Source organism: Cryptotermes secundus, unplaced genomic scaffold (assembly GCF_002891405.2).
Source record: "Cryptotermes secundus unplaced genomic scaffold, Csec_1.0 scaffold1968, whole genome shotgun sequence".
Lineage (NCBI taxonomy): Eukaryota > Metazoa > Arthropoda > Insecta > Blattodea > Kalotermitidae > Cryptotermes > Cryptotermes secundus.
In genome coordinates this window covers 129,331-150,033 of record NW_019739010.1, presented here as the reverse complement: position 1 = coordinate 150,033, position 20,703 = coordinate 129,331, and the positions used below count along the sequence as shown (strand labels likewise).

Sequence of the window (20,703 nt, the reverse complement as noted above, 5' to 3'; positions counted from 1 at the left end):
AAATAAATGTTTGTTTGATGCCTAAATATTACTGAAATGTCAGTGTGATAGATGGGTCTCTGAAAGGTCATTTATATAACAGTTAATTAATATTGTGTGAATAAATAACATTATAATTCATGATTACAGCACATGTCATGATACAAAGGGGATTTGTTGTTGAAAATGTGTCCATATTGTGAAATGTCATTATGTAAACCCAATTTTCCCTTTCATTCTCATGTTATAAGTAGAGATGTGTTTCCACAGATTTCTTCAGGCCACAGTCATAACAAGAATGTACTTTTTACACATCAGAAATAATGTCACATGTTGAGGGTGATTGGATTTATTGACACTTATACACTTGCTCAGAACTATAGGAAATTACAGCACTATCGCTATTCTGCACACATTACAGTTCCTGTAGCGCACATGCTGATGTCCTCAGCTGTTACGCTCTCCACTAGTCATTTCCTGGCAACGGATTCATCACAGTCTCACTGTAACTGCAATACACTGTGAAGTCTTCACTGCCTGACTGCTAACTGAACTCATCTTTCACCTCTGTCATCTGCCAACTACCAACTATGTCGTTGCCATCTCTTTTCAATTATCTTTGCAGAATTCAACTGACTCTTCTCCACTGAACTCTTCTTTGTGACCACTTTGCATGACAGAATAGTAAACACCACCTCCAACAGTACCCCTATTGTCATTTGCTTAGAAATGGGTTCTTCTATTGCGAACTTTTTTAATGAGCTGTTGCCTAGCAATGAACTATTCCAGCTTTCAGGCCGCATGTCACAATAATTATAGGTACATAAACATAAAAAACTTGAAGACAGTAGTTTATTTCTGTACATTATAAGTCAAGATAATGCATTATTCATTCTAAAGTGAGATCGGAATAGCAGCCATCCCTGTACACAGCTGATGCATGCATGTATTTGGTCTGAATTTTAGCCTATAATTATTTCTTTAATAATCAGTTTAGGCTGAATTTATTATGTTTTATGTTTAAAAAGTAATTTTTATCCAAAATTTCTGAAAGGAGATATTTGTGGTATGTATCCTGACTTTTAAAGTCATGTTTTATTTTAATCTTCATTTAGGGAAAATGTTGTTTCCTGAATATCTGTGACATGCGGCATACTGTACTTCATTTTGTAGATGCTGCCCTTATTGTGGTAATGTGAAAAGTCTCTATGACCAGAATGGCATCATCATCTTTAATTCAGTTGGAACTGTCTGGCTTAAAGTTTTGTTTATTTAATGCTAATTTTTTTGGATATAGAATATGCTGTAAAAGACTGGTGATTTGAACTGTGTTTATATTAAAAAATTTCACAGAATATAGAAAAGCTTCTATTTAGAGCATTCTTGAACGTTGTGTATCATTCATTTTGAATAATCTCATATTTATATATGTAAGATCATCCTTGTCTGTTAGTTGTGTAGATATGAACTGTTGACGGTTGGCCCTGCAGCATCAATATGATGGGCCTGTCATGAGAGTCTGTTTGTTTGTGCCTCAGAGATGATGAGCACCAGCTGATTGCCCAGTACTGTCAGTCACTGAATGGCGGTGATGCAGTTCCGGTGCCTCGCAGTCCAGTGCAGATCATGGTCGCTATTGATCAAGAACAGCGTGAGGAATTAGAAGCCATGATACGGTATGTATAGACACAGCCAGCAGGACAAATCTGCACCTTGTTGAATGAATTCTCTTCACACTTGTCCTGAAAGAACCCCTAAAATGTTGCCAAGTGAAGTGGCTTCATAGGTCATAAAATTCATTCTTGACAGCAGATCGTAGATCTCTTGAATTTCTTTATCATCAGTTGCAGTACTGATCCTGGGTATTTGTGTTACAAAACAAAATGTTTTCTGGGCGTTCCTAAGTATCTTCTTCCTTAAGGTTGATGTTTCCCCGCTGTGTGGGAAGGGATCATATAGAATTCATTCTTTCAATATGTTACTTGTAATTTGTTGTAAGATGTGGAGTAAATTATGTTGTTAGTGATAACTGTATTGTATGTATTTATTTGTTTCTTGTGCTTCCATATATGGTCTAGGTTGACCTTTCTTTGTCCTTGCCCACTTAAACCCATAGAGCAGATTACCCCATTGCTAATATGATCATGGGCGTGATGGTCAGCAGAAGGGATCAGCAGCTTAATGTGGGCCCCAAACCGTGGTGGGAACGGTCTGATATTCTTATTCCCAGAGTTTTATCTGTAGAAGGAATGAGGGCTTCAGTCTGTGAGCAGAAAAATCTACAAGCAGATCTGATCAGGGATTGTGAATGCAATCAAAAAGCATATAACCTACTGTTCATCTCCTTGAATGCATTCCAGGTGTTCACACCTCATCATTCTTCACTTTGAGGTGATGATTCTGGTATAGCAAGTGCGTCATGAATCTTAATTCTTCTATTTGTCTTGAAACTGAAGATAGCGTCAAAATTTGGTTTATGCTACCCAGGACTTTGATGTAACTCACTGCTCATTTTGTTTTTAGTAACAGAGATTACTCTGAGAATATGACTTTACAGTGAGTTGGAGGAGGAGAATGCATCCCTTCAAGCTGAGTATGAGCGCCTGAGAGCGAAACAGACACCTGGCTCAACTCCAGAAGAGTCTGCACATCTGCCTGGTGGTACAAGGCCCCCTGACTGTGACATGCTGGCTGAAGCCAAGCTGCTGCGCCAACACAAAGGTCGACTGGAAGCCCGAATGCAGATTCTAGAGGACCATAACCGTCAGTTGGAGGCTCAACTCCAGCGACTTCGGCAGCTGCTTGATGAAGTAAATGTATACTCTCACGTGATTGAATGACTATAGATGGATTTTCATAACTCAAGCGGTTATTCGCTGGCTTCCCACCGCGGCAGCCTGGGTTCAGTCCTGGGTCTGGTCAAGTGGGATTTGTGGTGGACAAAGTGGCTTTGGAGCAGGTTTTCTCTGAGTACTTCGGTTTCCCCTGCCAATCTTCATTCCACAAATTGCTCCACAATCACCCTCACCTATTATCTGGGCCTGGTAGAATGGGCCAGAAGTGGCCGCAGTACAAGGGACTTAGTCCCACCCCACTAGAAATAAAAAAAAAAATAGATAGATTTTGGATTGGTAGCTGGATTTATTGGACTCTTACAGAACATAAATGCATGTTCAGGTAATCTGATGTGTTTCACAGCTACAATTGTGTACAGTGTACTGAAATTTTGTGACACAGATTCTATTTAACATATTCACTCAGCCTGCCAGTTACCAAACAGTATATGGCTGGGTACTAGCTGATAATTTTGTGGTTTTCTGTAGTCCATCCGTATGAATTTTATATCCATACCTTCGAATATGATATAGTTCCATTGCATCATTCACGGGTGTTCCATATAGTTTGATGGTGAATAATGATATAGTAAATGATATAGCATCATAAAATGATTGAATACACAGTGTCCCAACTACATGATTGTCTGTCACTCTTGTTCTGAATGCCAACAGATTGCAATACTATCTAGTACAAGAATTTTTAGTACATTTTATATGTCATTGTTGTTAGACTGCTGTGAAGTGGATAACAGGCAAATGATCAGATTAAATACTGTCACTGCTTACAGTTGGATTATTTTTTACTCTTATCTATCCTCTGTTGGAAGGCTTGTGACAATTTTCCACTATACATTCACAGACCACAGTCTTCAGCATTGACTTCACAAATTTACCTGCATGTTATGATTGTGTCTTGAGTGTTATGTCTTTGGTGTTTTCAGTCTTTGAAGTCTCTTCTTCCAGTTAGCAATGAAGGAAAGTCAGATGGTGGGAGCTTTACATATTCCCTTTTTTTACTATGTGTGCATGTTGTTTTTGTGATGTTCTCCACTAGCTGATGGGAATGAAGTTGGAAATTAAAAGGAATGATGGAAAGGGTTAAGAGATGAGCAAATAGGTTAATTTTAGAAGAGGTAATGTTACTGTTGATAAAGGGGCTCATGCATTTGGAGGGTGCATTGATTGAAAGCACTGCTGCTGCGGACATCTGTTGGCAATGAGAGGTTACAGTTATTCTGTCTCATTCTGTCTGATTTATTATAGGAGAGCACAACACATCAATGTTCTATTCTTTTCTACAGCCCAGTTCAAGTTCACCTTCCAAGACAGGAACTCTACAGACCCGATCTGTGACAGCGTCTCAGTTGGCTACTGATTCCCCTGCTAAGATGAATGGTCATTATCATGACTCTGGAAGTAAGTACAGAACTGTTCAAAATTAACAACAGTTTTTAAATATATGTCCTTCCAATTGTAATAACAAGGGTGGCTTATGTATCACAAATGCATGAGAATGTTTATTTTTACATTTTATGCTTATTTCCTCTTCTTCAGAGAGAAGAAACAAAGAATGGTACATCATAGAAGTGGTACATACTGTTTATGCTTATGTAATTCATAGTGTATGTCAAGAATCTTTCAAGAAGCAGCCCTTCTCTAAAGTTGCGCATCAGATATGACTGAATATTGATAGATACAAATAGATATCTGATTATTCTGTCTGTGAGGAAAGTATCATGGTTAGTGCTGCCCATCATCCCAGAAAATAAGAGCTCTTCAGTATTATAAATGTTGCATCCTACTACAGTATGCTTCCAGCAGCACATACATACTATGATGCGAACACAATACAAAACTTCATTCTCTAATAGAAAGTTTGCAGTAATGTTTGATAAGTTGATTGGAAGGGAAAATAAGAGGAAAGTTTCCCTTACATAAATTATATATGTGTCTATCTTTGTGGGAATTCCCTCTTTTATTATTCTTTCTTTCTATATGCTTCTTCTCTTCTCAGCTACCTTAGCAGTTTTTTTCCCCCCAATTATAGAAATGAAATAGTTCTGAGCTGGCTGATGGGGACCTTTAGTTTCTGGTGCATAGTTACAGTTCTGTAAGTAACTACCTGTTTCTGGGGTCATCGCTGGCACTTCAGTAGTGCTGTAGTGGGCGGTGCTGTGTTTCTGTTGCTTGCTAGTTGGCACACCCTGCATGGTGCATATGCGTGTGTGTAGGTGGGCGCTGGGTGGATGGTGGTAGGAGTGCTGTGGATCGTATTGGCGATATGCGACCACCTCCTCCTCCAGTCTCGCACAACATGGCAGCTGCAGCTACAGGCGCATCTTCTTCGTCTGTTGCTGCCACTCAGAATGTAGGCAATCTGCTCCACATGGCAGGTGGGTGTTGTACTGTGTCTGCTTACATCTCTGTACACAGATAATATTACAGCTAGAAAATATTATCTTTAAAACAAGTATTGTAGTATTTGGAAGCAAGGGGGAATTTTTCCGTGCATTGTCTTTGTAATTTAAGTTGCAGTTTTGAACAATCTTATCCCTGAAATGAGTGTAGCTACAAGTATGAAATAAAGTGTATTATACTGTATTGTATTGGTCATTTGTGAGGTTACATCTCCTTTTGACTGCATATAGCACTCAAAATAATTGTGAAGTAAATGAAAAAAAGAAGAAAGTAAAGTCCCTGTGCTTAACTAAACAGACACAATGCCATGAAGACATTCAGGGGAGCGGATATATAGATTAATGTATTCTCAACCTTGTCACTGCTTGGAAGTGAATGGTCACCTCCATGTCCCAACCACTTCACCCTCCAGAGAAAAAGTCCCCAGTGCCCATTGGCTAGGAGGCTGGGTGGGCCTCACAACCGGTCTTGACAGCATGGAGAGGAGAAAAATCTTGCCCCTGCTGGGACCCAAACCCCAACCCTTTGGCCATCCAGCCCGTAGCTAGCTGTTGTACTGACTGCTCCCACAGTTGTGAAATAAAATAGCAAATTTCTCATTGCCTGCCCCGTTTTATTTACATGACATAAAGTGCAAGCAAGGATTGTTGCAGTTGTTGCCAAGTTTAACCGTTACATGCTCACTTTTATGTGTTTGTGTTTCTGAGGAACACTTGTGTAGATGGAACAGTGTCCACATTATGTTTGGATAACATGTAGAACATTTATGAAGATGAAAATGCACTGGGGAAAAGTGTCTGTTCTTTATTAATACAGTGTGCTTTGCTTAGCTGGATTTATTTCAAAGAAAGATTGTTCACAAGGGCAGCATACTTTAGAAAGATCTGTGCAATGGACATTTGAACTGCTTCATGGTGTTCTGAAACAAAACATTCAGCTCTCTGCTCTGTCTGTTTATATCTTGAGTAGAGATGTCTTGTGGGACCAGTTTCTGACAATGGTGGCATTTCTTGTTTTTAACTCTCCTTCCATTTCTGACCTCTACCAAAGTAATGCTTCCTCACTTCCCCCCCCCCCCTAGTTCTACAGAACATAAAGTACACATAAATCCCAACATTCCAGATTTGGTGGATGTTATTTTTTCTTCTTTAAATAAAGGGCCTGGATCTCAATTTGTAAAATTTTCTCAGACAAAAAACACTGATGATCAACATTGTTGTTCATATAATACTGTGGACATTTTAAATAACATAACTACAATCCGATCATTTCAGTAAATAACTGAGTTACTAGTGCGGAAGCATTGAACACTCCTCCCATCTGATTAGACCACTGAGATAATGCCTGCAAGTGGAATAAACAAGCCTGTGACCTAACCAAGTACAAAGAAAACTTGTCCAGATTACAGAAGATGCTAGAAATTCTTCACATTGTTACACTTTCATGGCCCTTCCATGAAAAGTTTGAAATTCTTTATAGGAAATCAAATAAACTTAAAACATGAAATCCTGGTCCCCTATGCAAGGCATCTGATTGCATTTGAGTAGAATGTGCAAGTCTAGCACTAATTTATTCAGCCCCCCCTCCCCAAAGAAACAATGAAATTAGTGTTGTGGTTGAAAATTCTTTCAGGAACAACAGAAAGCATGAAAGTATTTCTAGCCCCTGCTGTAATTTGGCTGGAAAGGAAGAATATCAGCACTTTCACCTAAACAGTTTAATGATTTACAGGAAGCTATCGGTTGATTGCACTGTATGGTACACCCTGATGTTTAGTTTCACTGTACTTTCATTTGAATGGTTCCAGACCTAAGAACATAAGCCCAGCTTTTGTTGAGGAATTATGAATGATTTCCCTTTCATCTGAATTAGTTTTTTTAATTAAATGTTAGCATTACATATGGTCCAAGAAACTTTATATTTATGAAAAAGAGTCTTGTATCTTTGTAATCACATGTATATTACTGTTCAGTTATCCTTTTCAGGTTTGCAGCTCGTATCTAATGTGTGATTTTTGGCTTTCATGGTTAAGTCACACTGTGTTTCAGAGATGAGTAAGTGTGGTAATGTGGGGCATGGTACTGTCTGATGGAAAGGGGCCGTAGCTCAAGCAGTTAGTCGCTGGCTTCCCACCACAGCGGTCCAGGTTCCATCCCGGGGCTGGTCAAGTGGGATTTGTGGTGGACAAAGTGACACTGGGGCAGGTTTTCTCCGAGTACTTCGGTTTCCCCTGCCAATTGCTCCACAATCACCCTCACCTATCATCTGGGGCTGGTACAATAGGCCAGAAGTAGCCGCAGTACAAGGGACTTAGTCCCACCCCACTAGCAATAAAAAAAATAGTGGGGAGTGGAGTCCAACTGGGTCCACTTGGCACGGCGGCCACTGATTGGCCTATTGTAGCCTGCCCCGGGTGATTATGATGATGGAGAATTTGGTGGAATGAAGATTGGCACAGGAAACTGAAGTACTCGGAGAAAACCCGTCCAAGCGCCACTTTATCCACAACAAATCCCACTTGACCAGACCCAGGATTGAACCCGAGCCACCGCGGTGGGATCATAATATGTGTCTCGCTGTGGAATTAAGGGTGGAGATGTGTAGCATGGATAGTGCCATGCTCCTCACTGCAACCTCTACTACTTCCACTTCAAGACCTATATAGTGGGCTGAGTCATCCTAAATATGGAGACTGCAATGTACTCTGAATCACTGGAACAACTTAAACACGCAACACAGCTGAACTTTGAAAGCCAAAATTATACTGTTCAGTTAATTAGACTGCTTGAAAGTTCTCATTTTGGGGGGGAGGAAGCAAATTATAAGAGTGACATAAGCAACTTCAGCCTTCCACAGGCTTGTCACTTCATTGATGATCATGGTGTGTAACATATGTATGCCAGGTTAAGCAGTGAAAATGTCTTTCACAAGTTTAACACAAACGATGGTTCAATAAAGCTGTAAATATTCTTTCAATGATGCATACAGTCATTTTAAGATAGAAGTGTGTTTGAAGTCAACAGCCTTAAACCAGTCATGTGAGAATGTTGTGTTTCTCATGATAAGTAATAGCAGTCCACATTTGGCAGTAGCCTTTCTGGGTTATCTCTAGCATTTCATTATCACTGTGGGGCTGCAACCATTATAGCTGGCTCATTGCAGATGTTTAGTATCAGTATACAGCATCTTTATGTTCCTGTCCTTTTACTTCTAAGATATTTTTATGGGCCATAATGCAGATTTGAAAGCCACTTCATGCTTAGCATAGGCTATTTATATATTTACACAACGAGTTAGAGCAACACAAAGAAAGTAACAAAAGAAATCTACAATACAGTAGCCAAAGGGTGAAGTTAAAGAAAAGTTGAATTTGGAAAACATGATTGATTATTTCACTGGCTTTAGAACTGGACCGCTTAATTACAAATATACATGCTATTACAACAGTTGCATGAATTTTGGGTTATAAATTATTTTCCCCATTTATGAAACTAATTTTCTTCCCTCCTATCTGATGAAGATACAAGTTTTCTTTTTAGACCTGGCCTCTGGGTTACATGTGAATGGAGCAGTGGTTGCAGCTGCATTGTGGGGTAGGAGGGAGGAAGGATGACTCACTGACAAAACTATATGCAAATACACTGCTCATTCTTTTGTGAACAGCCAAGTCTAAAAATGTAGACAGTACAGATCTTGTCTTTGAACTTGTACCCTGAGGTTTTATGGATGTACCACTTCTGTTCAGCTAATGAACTTGGAATGTTTCCAGCCCAAGCTCCCATCCTGTCCTCTTAAAGGCAGTTCTTCACACATGCAATTACAATATTTATGTAGACTTTTGATGGCGAACTTGGTGTTGGTGACATGTTCATGAAGTCTGTACCTTTAACACTGTTACTCCTATACACCCGCATCACCCCAACTTGAACTGTTGTCATTATGTTGTACAGTTCTGTCACTGAATGATCATGCACTAACATAAGTATGCAGTAAGGTGCAGTAGCTTCCCAACTCAGTGCTGTACAGCCACTTGCAATACTGAATATATTAACAGTTGTTATTGCATGACTGTATTCTCTTAACCAAGAGCTCCTAAGGGTTATGTAAATCATGGATATAAATTTAGTAAGCAAATTAATATTAACCATCTTCATCTAGGATTTAACTTGTTTGATAATGATACACATGGAAGGGTACTGCAAGGTGTAGAGTTGGTAATATAGATCTACCCTCACAGAAAACCTGAGAGTTTTGAGTAGATTACATTCTTCTGAGATGTGGTTCCTTGTGGCCTAGTAGATGGTTACCAATGCATCTGAGGAATCCACTGCCTCCATATGCAGGGTAGAACATTGGTAACTATGTACCAGACTACCTGTTGTATATCCCAGTAGACAGTACCATTAAGATATTATTTGAAAAGGAATTACTATTTATAAGACTTTATAAGGCAAAATATTTACAAGAAAAATTTTTCTGCCAATGTACAAAAATCACAGTTTTCAATTATGGAAAAGAAAGCATGCATGTAGTGTACTTTCAAGACTGGTTTCCTGTGTCGCAACATACACTGCCAAGGTGGTAATCGGCGATTACAAGAAACATGGTGCCTCATCCACCCGACTGATTCTTTATGAAAGTGTGAAATAATTGTGTAACATGGTGGTTTGTCCAGGGACTGTATCGGTTCACGTTCACATTTGAATGTCTAAAATATATTTTATTTTTTGGCTACCATGAGGTAATACCAGTATTTAAAACAACATTCCTAGTGTGTTATTTCTGCTTTTTTTAAACTGTTTCAGCAGCAGGCAGGATATAGGTCAGTCAGTCAATTGAATCATCTGTTTCTTTAATTTGCACTTAGAGTAGGCTCTGACATGAAACGTTTGCTACGTCGAACTCAGCTTACTGCTCAGATATTGGCTTATTTCCCTTTTCCTTGGGTAGTTGCATGCTGTAGCATGGTAATGTTGCTTCATCTGTATGTAATTTCCTATTTTGGGTTTTATCATATTGTAGCAAAGGTAAAATGAAATTGTCCATGTGTTAAAGCATCATGCCATGACAGTGTATGGAGAAGTGTAGATAAAGTTCATACATTTTTCACCATGGCATTAGATAGAGTTGAGTGAACAGCATCATGGTCTAACCACCACATTACTGGGAAGGCTGTCAGTGTTCAGCGTATGTGTTGCTGGGTGGGCCCCAGAGCTGGTATGGACATGGAGAAGAGAACAGGTTTCAAACTTGACTCATCCACTCCATAGTCAGCCACTTTGCTTTTTTGCTGAATATTTACTGAAGTGAAAAAAAAAATTCAAAGGAAGGTTGTAGAAAAATATGAAACATGAATTTTATGACCAATATGCTTTTTCCATAAATCCTGCAGATCAAGATAATTTTTTTATGTTTATCATCTCATAACACAAGAACTGTGAGAGTTACAGAAAAGGTGTATGGTTCATATAATGTGTTTAATTTTCTGTTCAGATTTATGAATTGAATGAATAGCAGTGGCATGACACAATAACATGATAGCTTCTTAAGATTTATATACATGGTATATGTGATATCTTTTAGATTAAGAATAATATATCTTCTGTAAATTTTTTATTGAAATATAAAAAAAATCTTATTCACTTCAGTTCTCAGCTCTTGTAGTGCATGTGGCATGTTTCGAAACAGCAGAAAAAATTATGGAGGTTCACATTTTAATGGTCATGATATTAGTTTGTCATGAACTGTAACACTGAAATCTGTAATATGGAAGTTTGAGGGGAAAAATATTTGTTCTTTGTGTTTGAGTTCAGTTTCAAATTCATGTTTTCCTAATTTAAAATGTTCAGTTTATTTTGAAAATGAAACCAGAGACCTTTTAACAACTGCGTGAGAAGTATTCTTAGTAATTATCATATTTGTTTATCGGAACCAGAAAATGGTTGAAGCTAAACCCCCAGAGTATTTTTCTTTTGACTTATATTTGGAAGGTGCTTGGTTTGAATCTTGACTGAGTTTTTTATAGTTTTACTTATTCCCTCTGGTATATTGCCTACAGTTTAGGCACAGAACACTTCCTTGAATTCACTAATCTTCCTGTTGTTTGATACTGTGTCGTCTAAACTGTTGATAGTGCCATTAAATAAATGTAAGCAACTAAGCAACTCAACGTTCGCAGTAAAGAAGTTTTCTTTTATAAACCAAAATGTATGACTGTATGACATATCGGTTTCAGAACAAGAATTAAAAGAATGAACTTTCACATTTCATTGGTTGTCCAGCATGACTGTGTAGCGTGTTTGTAAATAGCCTTAAATCTGTACTGGCCATATCTTGCACTCTTGTCATGATGCATGTGGGCTGTCAAGTGACCAGACATTGCATTATTCTCAATACCATTTCTGTTACCTCACTGTTAACTCATAAAATCCAGCCACCAGCAAGTCTCCTATTCCTAGGTGACATAACTTGTTGGTATATGCAACTGAGCTTGATCAGTGACAGGAATATCTGAGCCAAGATAACAAGCATGGATAGTATGTAGTTCTTCATATTAGTTTAAGTCATTTGACGAGGAAGACAATCATGGATCTTCCTCATGAAATATATGGCACCTAAATGGGTTTTGATTGTCTCTGCAGGAGACCTGGGGAAAGCTGTGAGTGAGTTAGTGACAGTAATGACAGATGAAGACCAGCATTCAGAATCAGCTAGCCCTAGCGATGAGGACCTGCACACATCAGCAAGGTTGAACCCAAAGTAGAGTGGAATATCAAGTCACCTTCAATCACCAGTTTCCTTTGATTGTGGCAGTAAGATTTGTGGTACATGTCTAATGTTTTTAACATTCCAGAGATTGAGTTTTCATCTGACAAATTCACAGTAATAATGTATACAGTTTATGAGCGTAATAATATTTCTTTAACATTATTAAGTGGTCATCCAGGTTTTATAAAATAGTACTGCCTTTTTTTTTTGTATAATGATAGAGAAATTGAATGTTTAGGAATATATATGTAAGTGACCAATAAGTGGAAATTTTGTTTGAAAACTTAGTAGAAAGAGAAGCATTATTAGAGACAGAAAGTATTTTATTCGCCTGGTCAGAGAAATTAATGGTGACAAGGCAGATTCAGTCTCTGTGATGTCTGTCCAAAGCATTAGTCCTTGCCTGGTAAATGTCACACACAACTACTGCAAGAGTGCATGGCAGTCATATAAGCATATGATGAGTGAGTGTTGCACAAAGAATAGGACCAAGCAGTGGAACTGCTAAATCAAAGGATTGTTTCAGTGCTGGACTATTTTTAGAGAAGATAGCAGAAATGAAACTGCACAACTGCCATATCACAAATTTAAAATTTTACTCTTTGAACTTGAAATCCACACACATCTTATTTGACATATCTGAACATATTATCCTGTCTGTTGGCAGATTGGTTTATATCTTTAGGATGTTGTTATTACAGTGTAACAAGTGAATGTAAATAAGCAAGAAACTTTAAGATTGCAGGCTGAATGAGTAGTCCGTCATGTAAACGCAGTTGTAGGTGTGGATTACAGATTGTCTTCTCTCGCTCATTTTTTTAAAGAAACAAGTTTTCCCTTTGTGAACTGCACAAACATGGTGCTTCGAACATTAAACATAAGAGATTTACATAATCCCAGGAGATGACTTTTGTCACTAAAAGGCACATATCCATCCCTTTAATGATATATAAATACCAAGAAAGTCCTAAAATGACTCTAAGTTAGATTTATAATCTTTTATCACTTCAATTAGTTTTATTTTCTTATAACTCAATTTATCAGATGTTTTTTCATTGGGTATGAACAGTACCTAAAATCTTTTGTATCCACACAAAGACTTCATAGCTCCACTTCAACCCCAAATTCTGATGTACATATAAATTTGTTCATTGCTCTAGATAGGTCAGTCACATTGGTAGCCATGTTTCAAAGGAGGAGCCATCAGTTTGAGACCTATACAGGTGGAGTTTCCTCTTTCATCAGGTGTAGTCATTGTTGGTTGTAGGAGTGGAGCATACAAATGTTGCTGGTCTTCAGAGTAAATCTTTAAATGACAGCAATTATTTGTAAAAGTATCAATTCCATTATAACACTTACATTGAATAAAGAAGTTGGTAGAAACATACACAGAAATATTATGTTCACAACAGCTCTCAAGCTGTGGTTCCTCTTTCTATAGTGTCCATGTCATTCCTTGCAGATTTTGACACAATGCATTAAAAATGCAAATCTTTTTATCTGTGAGCTCACATTCATACAAATTTTGATGCATCATTTGTTTTAATATCACCAACATATCGAGGCCAATAAAAATGGACACTATTCTGTAAAAATTATTTCTTTCTACAGGAGGTAGAACTTGCCCTATTACTTGTCAGAAATGATGAATGAATGAATGACTAAATAAAAAGGCCCTAGTTACCTCCAAGCTGAAGACTGGATTATCCTGATGGCATTAATTTCTGTGAATATGGGCTCTAAGATCGTTTCATTAACACTCAGTATTTAATGCTATAGTGAAGCCACTAGCCTTCCCCATGCTGTACCTTTTGTTGCTCCTTATCCCCTTAAACCTTTTTAATGTGATGCATTTTGCAATAGGTAATAGTCCTTAATTATAAATAGAGGTAATTTAGAATGGCCAGGTTAATTTCCTTAATTTCAGATTTTGACTGTTAAACTTATGCATTTCTTCTTTGTTGATGGAAGTAGAAAACTGAAAACTCTGTAGCTAATCAAAAAAAGTTCCCTGAAAATAGAATTTTTAACAGAAAAAAATATTAATTGGTTTTCTTTTGTCAACTATGTTCTAAAATGATTTTCTAGCACTCTGACTTGGTTAGTAATTGACAGCATTTTTTGATGGTATTTTCATGCAAGAAGACCACTTCTTTTAAAGGTTTCAGTCCAGATTTTGTTAACTGTGTATTCCTGAGTGAACTGTACACAGGATAAGGGAGTTTTATCACCATTGGTTTCTCCATGGTTATTTAAGTTTTGTCAGACAGAGTATCTTTTGTAGGCTTCAGAAACTTGAGTAAAATGTAAGTCATGAAGCCTGATGCATGTGTATTTTCATCTGATTACAATCACCAAGAACTGAGAAGAAACAAGACATGTCAGAGTGAAGAGAGAATAGCCATAATTTGAGCTATAATGTTGTATATATGACTCTTGTAGCATCTGTAAATGCCCAAATCTCACTCCATGTGGTAGACTGTTCTAATTGGAGTAGCAGAGCATTCATGTTAACCATGTTAGCATGGCTAACACCTTGAAACATGAAATAAAAAGTAATACTCTCATAGTTCAGTGGTACACCATATCCTGGCAGCAGAAGCAATTAGGTAATACATTGTCACCTCATACCAGCCTGTTACAGGTGTTGGTAGCCAATGCTTTCAGACTTAACTAGCCTGTTTGTGAACACAGGTGCAGTTAGAAAGGAAAATATATTGTCTAGGCTTCATGCAGTGAGAGACTGCATGCCATTCCAGGCTACCATGTTAGCCAACCTAAGAATGTTAACACACATCAGTTGTTTGCATGCCTATCTTATCACATACTTTACTGTGAAATAATCTGTACTATGCAAGGACAGCAGATCAGTTGGTTCTGTGAAATTCTGAAACTAAAATTGGTTTCACTTCTTGACTTTAAAAATTCTGAACAGTGTTCTAAAGTCTTCAACTACTGCTTTTGAATATTTTTTTTTAAATCACATGGTCAGTATTCAGAAAACTGAACTTTATATTATTTATTCACGGGAGCGATTTTTTACTAACTGATATTTGAGACATTTTCAAATATTTGATCACTTCAAATCTGAATATGTATTACCAGAAGTTACAACATTATCTTTTCTCATATTAACCATTCTGACAACCAGTGTATCTTTCCAATGGTCATTCTCTGCTCTGAAGGGGATCTGTACTTACATATGCAGCACGATGATGAAACTGGTTGGTTCAAAGACAGCCAGCCAAACAGATATGCCCTCCACGAGCCATACTTCTTGTTTTGTACAGAAACCTAATAAGTTTGACACAAACTCAGGAGAGGCTCACTAAGTTACCATTAATTTCAACTGTGATAGATATTTTCACTGAAAAAAAAATCACTGAATAGAACTAAAGTACAAGGTATAATGAAAATGATAACCTTACTAATTTCTAACCACTTTTTTGTAGTTCACTTGTCTTTTCTTGCTTACTCCATAACTGTATTAATTTTTAGCTGAGATGTGCATGGTTGCCTTGTATGATGTATATGCTCATTTGCCAGAATTCACTTGACCTTCCTCTGTCTCAGGAGTTGGCTGACAGTTTTGAAAAGTCAAACTCCACCGCAGACTAATTGGCAGTTAAACCATGTGTTTTCTCAGAACAAGATGACTAACTATAAATTCCTGTTCACTAGATTGGATCATATAGGTTGTCTACAAGCCAAATCAACTATTTGAAACATGCAAATAAAATTCAGAACTCTTACATTATAAATATATCAGCACTATATAGAGCAGCTGGAACTCACTATTATCTCATTTATGGTTCATCAAGCACAAATCAAATTTTTTTTTGTGCATTAGTTATAGAATGGTGAATGTTGCATGGTACACTCAAGTGGAACTGATAACTCTACAACAGTCATTATTTTATTTATGAAAAAAGAAATATACCCAATGTCCCTGCCAGTATAATATATTTCTGAATATGGGCAGTGTGCAAAGTGTAAACCATAGCTAGGCATCAGGTAAGGTAAAGCTATCTCTGTAACAGGCCGCAGAGGCCTACAGGGTTGTGAGATGGCAAGGCTCGCACAGTTTCTAGACAGTCGGCTCAGAGATGGCAGTGAGGTTGTCAGCCTTACATGCCGGCTGTCCATTACCCCCAAGGAAGATTCCTGCTACTCATTTCTCTTAGAGGCTGAGTCAATCCCAGGGCCATAATGCAGCTGGAAAGATAGCTAAATTGAAAAATCCAGTGACCTCATCCGGAATCAAACCCATGACTTTCCTGCTTGTAGCACAGTGCCTCAACCAACTATGCTACCGCATGCCCACAGATAGGCATCAGTTTTGGATGAAATGATTTTTCATGTTGGAGAAGTATTTCATCAAAATCTGTTCAAGTCCATCCAGAGAGCCTCACATGAACCCAGAATACCATAAAGCACCATACATGAGATTGTTCATGAATGACTGCTGAAATGTAACACCTACACCATCAATTATTCATTTGTAAGGCGAACATCAGGAATAGATTTACCAGGTTGAAGAACATGTTGGTACTGAATTTAGCATCTATTTATAAACACTGATGTAAGATATCTTGCTAGGCTGGGATATCCAATAAAAGAAAGCACACAGAAGAATTTGAGGTGTTCTTCCTTCAGTTGGTATATAAATTCATGAAGAAAGCAGCACTTCATTGATGACATCATATAAGTAGCAGCAGGTAAGGTTAAGAAATGCATTCAACAAGTGAGCAGTGTGACATTGCAGTGACTGTCAGAGGTCTCTCAAGTGTTAGTGAAGAGGATCTCCATCACAGTATCAAAGAAAGCGTTTCTGAACCTTTTTCAGTAGACACATACCTTCGTTTCAGAGTGAGGCTTCACATACTCCTTTCAATAGGGACTTAATTTTTGTCTCAGACTACATGGGGGTGATAAAGTGGCCGGGGCGTGAAGCTGGCCACTTCACCATAAGGCTTCATGGCATAGTGCTTAATTAGTCAAACACAAGGAAACTTTACTTTTACTTTACTAAAATTAATACTTATGTGATGTTTTTACCAAACACACTGTAATAATCATTCTTGCAAAAGGTGTGAACAGAATTTTTAAAAAAGAATGCCTTGTAATACCCATGTTTTGTTTAAATATAAATTTAGAAAAATGGATACAGTGTTCTGGAGAAACATGCTGATTCCATCTTCAGGACCAAAGTGATTGGGGTGCTGTATGTCAGAGGAATGGCCAGTCCCATAAGGTCAGATTTCTTATGCATCTTAGAAATGATGTTATTAATGTAGGTTCCGGATGCACATCTTATAGGTCAGAGTGCAGTCAGCCACAATACAAGGTTCTGTGCATTACTGAATATGAATATCGAATACAGGTGTGGATTAAAAGTTTAACAGCACTGGATGTTGAGAAGGGATGGGACTTGGGTATAGGGACTAGCAGATGGTTCCCCCTCCAGTAGAATTACATAAATGTCCACCGGGGCTTCAGAAAGTCACAGTTTGAAAACAAGTACCTTAGTTCCACACTCTGTGAGATCAATGGTGGCTTTTTCCATGCATTTTGATATAATAAACTCCAATGAGTTGCAAGGTGTACTTCGAAATATGTTTATTTTGACACCCACCCTGAGGAACAGTAAGTTGCAAGATGTCCGCGAGTTTGACCGTTGCCAGCCCAGCATGTTTGAACTCCTTAACAAATAACGTGTCATTAGTAATGAGAGCAGGGTGTTGAGAATATTTGGATGGAAGAGAGATGAAGTGACAGGAGGTTGAAGAAAACTGCATAATGAGGAGCTTCATAACTTGTACTCTTCTCCAAGTATAATTAGAATGATCAAGTCAAGGAGGATGAGGTGGGCAGGTCATGTACCACGAATGGGGGAGACGAATGCGTATAGGATATTGGTGGGAAAGCCAGAAGGAAAGAGACCACTGGGAAGACCAAGGTGTGGGTGGGTGGACAATATTAAAATGGATCTTAGAGAGATAGGATGGTATGGATTGGATTGATCTGGCTCAAGATAGGGACCGGTGGAGGGTTCTTGTGAACACCGTAATGAAACTTCGGGTTCCATATAAATTGATGGGAAATTCTTAAGTAGCTGCAGAATTGGTGGCTCCTCCAGAAGGCTCAGCTCCATGAGTAAGTAAGTTAGTAATTTAAATGCTGACTTCCTGGCGCCACTGTATTAGCAATGTGATGAAACGTCCTTATAAGTACTAAAAGGTAAAGTTGCCCCTGTGCTTAACAAATTAAGCACTATGCCATGAAGGCATATGGGGGAGTGGATGTATAGATCCATATTTTCTTGACCTCGGCATTAGCTGGAGGTGAGTGATCAGCTTCACGCCCCGGCCGCTTTACCCCCAGGGAAAAAGCTCACGATATCCATTGGATAGGCGGCTGGGTGGGGCCTAGCGCCTGTATGAAGGACAAGGAGAAGTGAAAATCCTTGTCCCCACTGGCATGAGAACTACAACCCTTGGTCATCCAGCCCGTAGCCAGTTGCTATACTGACTGCACTATCCCATAGTGCTAGGCCCATAAAGTGGTAAGTTCGTTAGCTTGTGTCCTTCATGTCCCTGCGTCCATACCACTTGCACCTTGTTGTGAACAGGGGATTGCAGGCAGTCCCAGACAGTGCATATTCTCACAGCTATGACAAGAGGTCTGTCTTCTAAGATATAACTCCGTGTATCACTTCGACAGTCAACTGACGATTCGGAATATTATACCGCCTCCATCTTCAGGGTCGAAGAATAAGCCAAGCAAGAAACGAGCAGGTGGCAAGCACAGATGGAAGAACATTCAGTGTTGCTAACTGGAGTTCTTCAAATGTAAAATAAAAGTAAAGCTGTCCCTGTAACAGGCCGTGAAGGCCCATAGGGTTGTGAGACATTAAGGGTCCCACACTATCTTAGACAATGGGCTCAGAGATGGCGGTAACAATACAAATTATATTCCTCAGTTTCTTTGTGTTTCCATTCTGTGTCCACCCCCTGTATATGTTAATTTTTGCAGCTTTGAAACCAATGCAAGGCCTCCTGGGAGGTGCAGATTTCCTGGATTAAAAAGAAAAGGGAAAACTATCCCTGAAACAGGCCGTGGAGATCCAGAGGGTTGTGAGACGTCGAGGCTCCCACATTTTCTAGACAATCGGCTCATAGATGGCGGCTGGATTGTCAGCCTTACGAGCCGGCCGCCCTTTATACCCAGGAAGATTTCTGCTACTCATTTCTGTTAGAAGCTGAGTCAACCCCAGGGCCATAATGTGGCTGGAAGGATTAAATCGATTTAAAAATCAAATGACCTCATCGGCAATCAAACCTGCGACCTTCTGGCTTGTAGCATAGTTCCTCAACAAACTACGCTACCGCGTGCCCCCATTTCCTGGGTTAGTATTCAGTGATTCTGATGGTTTTAAGTATTTTCATCTTGCCGTTATAAATTAGCTCGCATCGATTTGCCCATTTTACTTTGTTGATTATGGAGACTTTGTTTTGTTGTATTGGTGCTGAAGGGTGTGGATACCATCTCGCATTACCTCAAATGTCTGAAGGTGAGGAGACAGGCGTGCCAGATGTTCACTTGTTTATAATTTTTAAGGGAAAGAAATGTGGTGGGCATTAGAATCTAGGTTTGATATTGACATGAGCGACATGAGGGACATCTTTAGGGTTAAAAACTGGAATTACCTTCAGTTGTTGATACACTTTACTACTACTGCTACAGACAGCCGTTGTGCTTCATCGCCGACAGAAGTGTAGAATATTCTTTCCGTTTCATACGGAGCGTCGCAATTTATTTCAATGTGGCAGGTCAATATTCGACATTATAGCTGGATTCGATAGATAAATGGCATGTATAAATTATTTTATTTTATTTAAATTACAATATTTGGAATCAAGCCGAAATTCATTGGCTTATTGACAGAATATTTGACTGTTCGGAAATTAATAGACGAAACCTCACTGTTAATGTTTCTCTCTATAAATTTTACAATAATACCTCCAACTTAAATTCCATGTTATAAACTGCAAACAAGAAGCATAAAGTGAGTATTTTCGATGTGCATACATATTCATTATCAGATTTTATAAACCGATAAATTGTAAATATTTAAAATTTAAATTATCTGAAATGAATGGAATAAGACGTTCATTTATTTTCTGTTGTACAACTACTCTTTTCGAGTTGAATTTATTGCTCGTCAGTTACTGTTAAATTTGCAATTACGGTATAAATGAATATGAAACATTAATTTTAAAACTTAATGTGCACTTTAATTTAGCAGTGGTGTCCATGTCGCCTTTTCAGCATATTCAAAATAATTTCTAGGGGTTACATGCTGAAATAACAACGGACGTAGCAGTTATTATCGAATGAGTAAAATTCTTTGACAAAAGCAAATCGAATGCCGCAGCTTTCCTGTTGCGAACTTGCGTTCCTTATCAGGCCGGGTCTACTCTTCGTAACATGGATGTTTACATATAGCCCGTGGATAGTAGATTCTAATTTTTTTTATTGCTAGTGGGGTGGGACTAATTCCCTTGTACTGCGGCCAATTCTGGCCTATTGTACCAGCCCCAGATGATAGGTGAGGGTGATTGTGGAATGAAGATTGGCAAGGGAAACCGAAGTACTTGGAGAAAACCTGCCCCAGCGCCACTTTGTCCACCACAAATCC

The 20,703-nt window shown here is 38.5% G+C and overlaps 1 protein-coding gene and 1 long non-coding RNA gene across 7 annotated transcripts in view; both read left to right on the top strand.

Annotated features, from left to right (window-relative positions):
• Nucleotides 1-14,571, top strand: part of LOC111871621 (dystrophin, isoforms A/C/F/G/H) — a 502,313-nt gene extending 487,742 nt beyond the window's left edge. For 4 of the 6 annotated variants that reach the window (XM_023864846.1, XM_023864845.1, XM_023864850.2 and 1 more), the window contains 5 exons: nt 1,518-1,655; nt 2,537-2,789; nt 4,118-4,232; nt 5,048-5,209; nt 11,876-14,571. In XM_023864846.1, the coding sequence (XP_023720614.1) occupies nt 1,518-1,655; nt 2,537-2,789; nt 4,118-4,232; nt 5,048-5,209; nt 11,876-11,997 (790 nt within the window). In that variant the 3' untranslated portion in view covers nt 11,998-14,571. Of the gene's footprint in view, nt 1-1,517; nt 1,656-2,536; nt 2,790-4,117; nt 4,233-5,047; nt 5,210-10,042; nt 10,057-11,875 lie in introns of all 6 variants that reach the window. The other 2 variants (XM_023864847.2, XM_023864848.1) reach the window with 2 other exon arrangements.
• A 5,316-nt stretch (nt 14,572-19,887) lies between these two features.
• Nucleotides 19,888-20,703, top strand: part of LOC117282878 — an 11,726-nt gene continuing 10,910 nt past the window's right edge. Inside the window, exon 1 of the long non-coding RNA XR_004513790.1 lies at nt 19,888-20,070. This is a non-coding gene — a long non-coding RNA (uncharacterized LOC117282878). The remainder of the gene's footprint in view (nt 20,071-20,703) is intronic.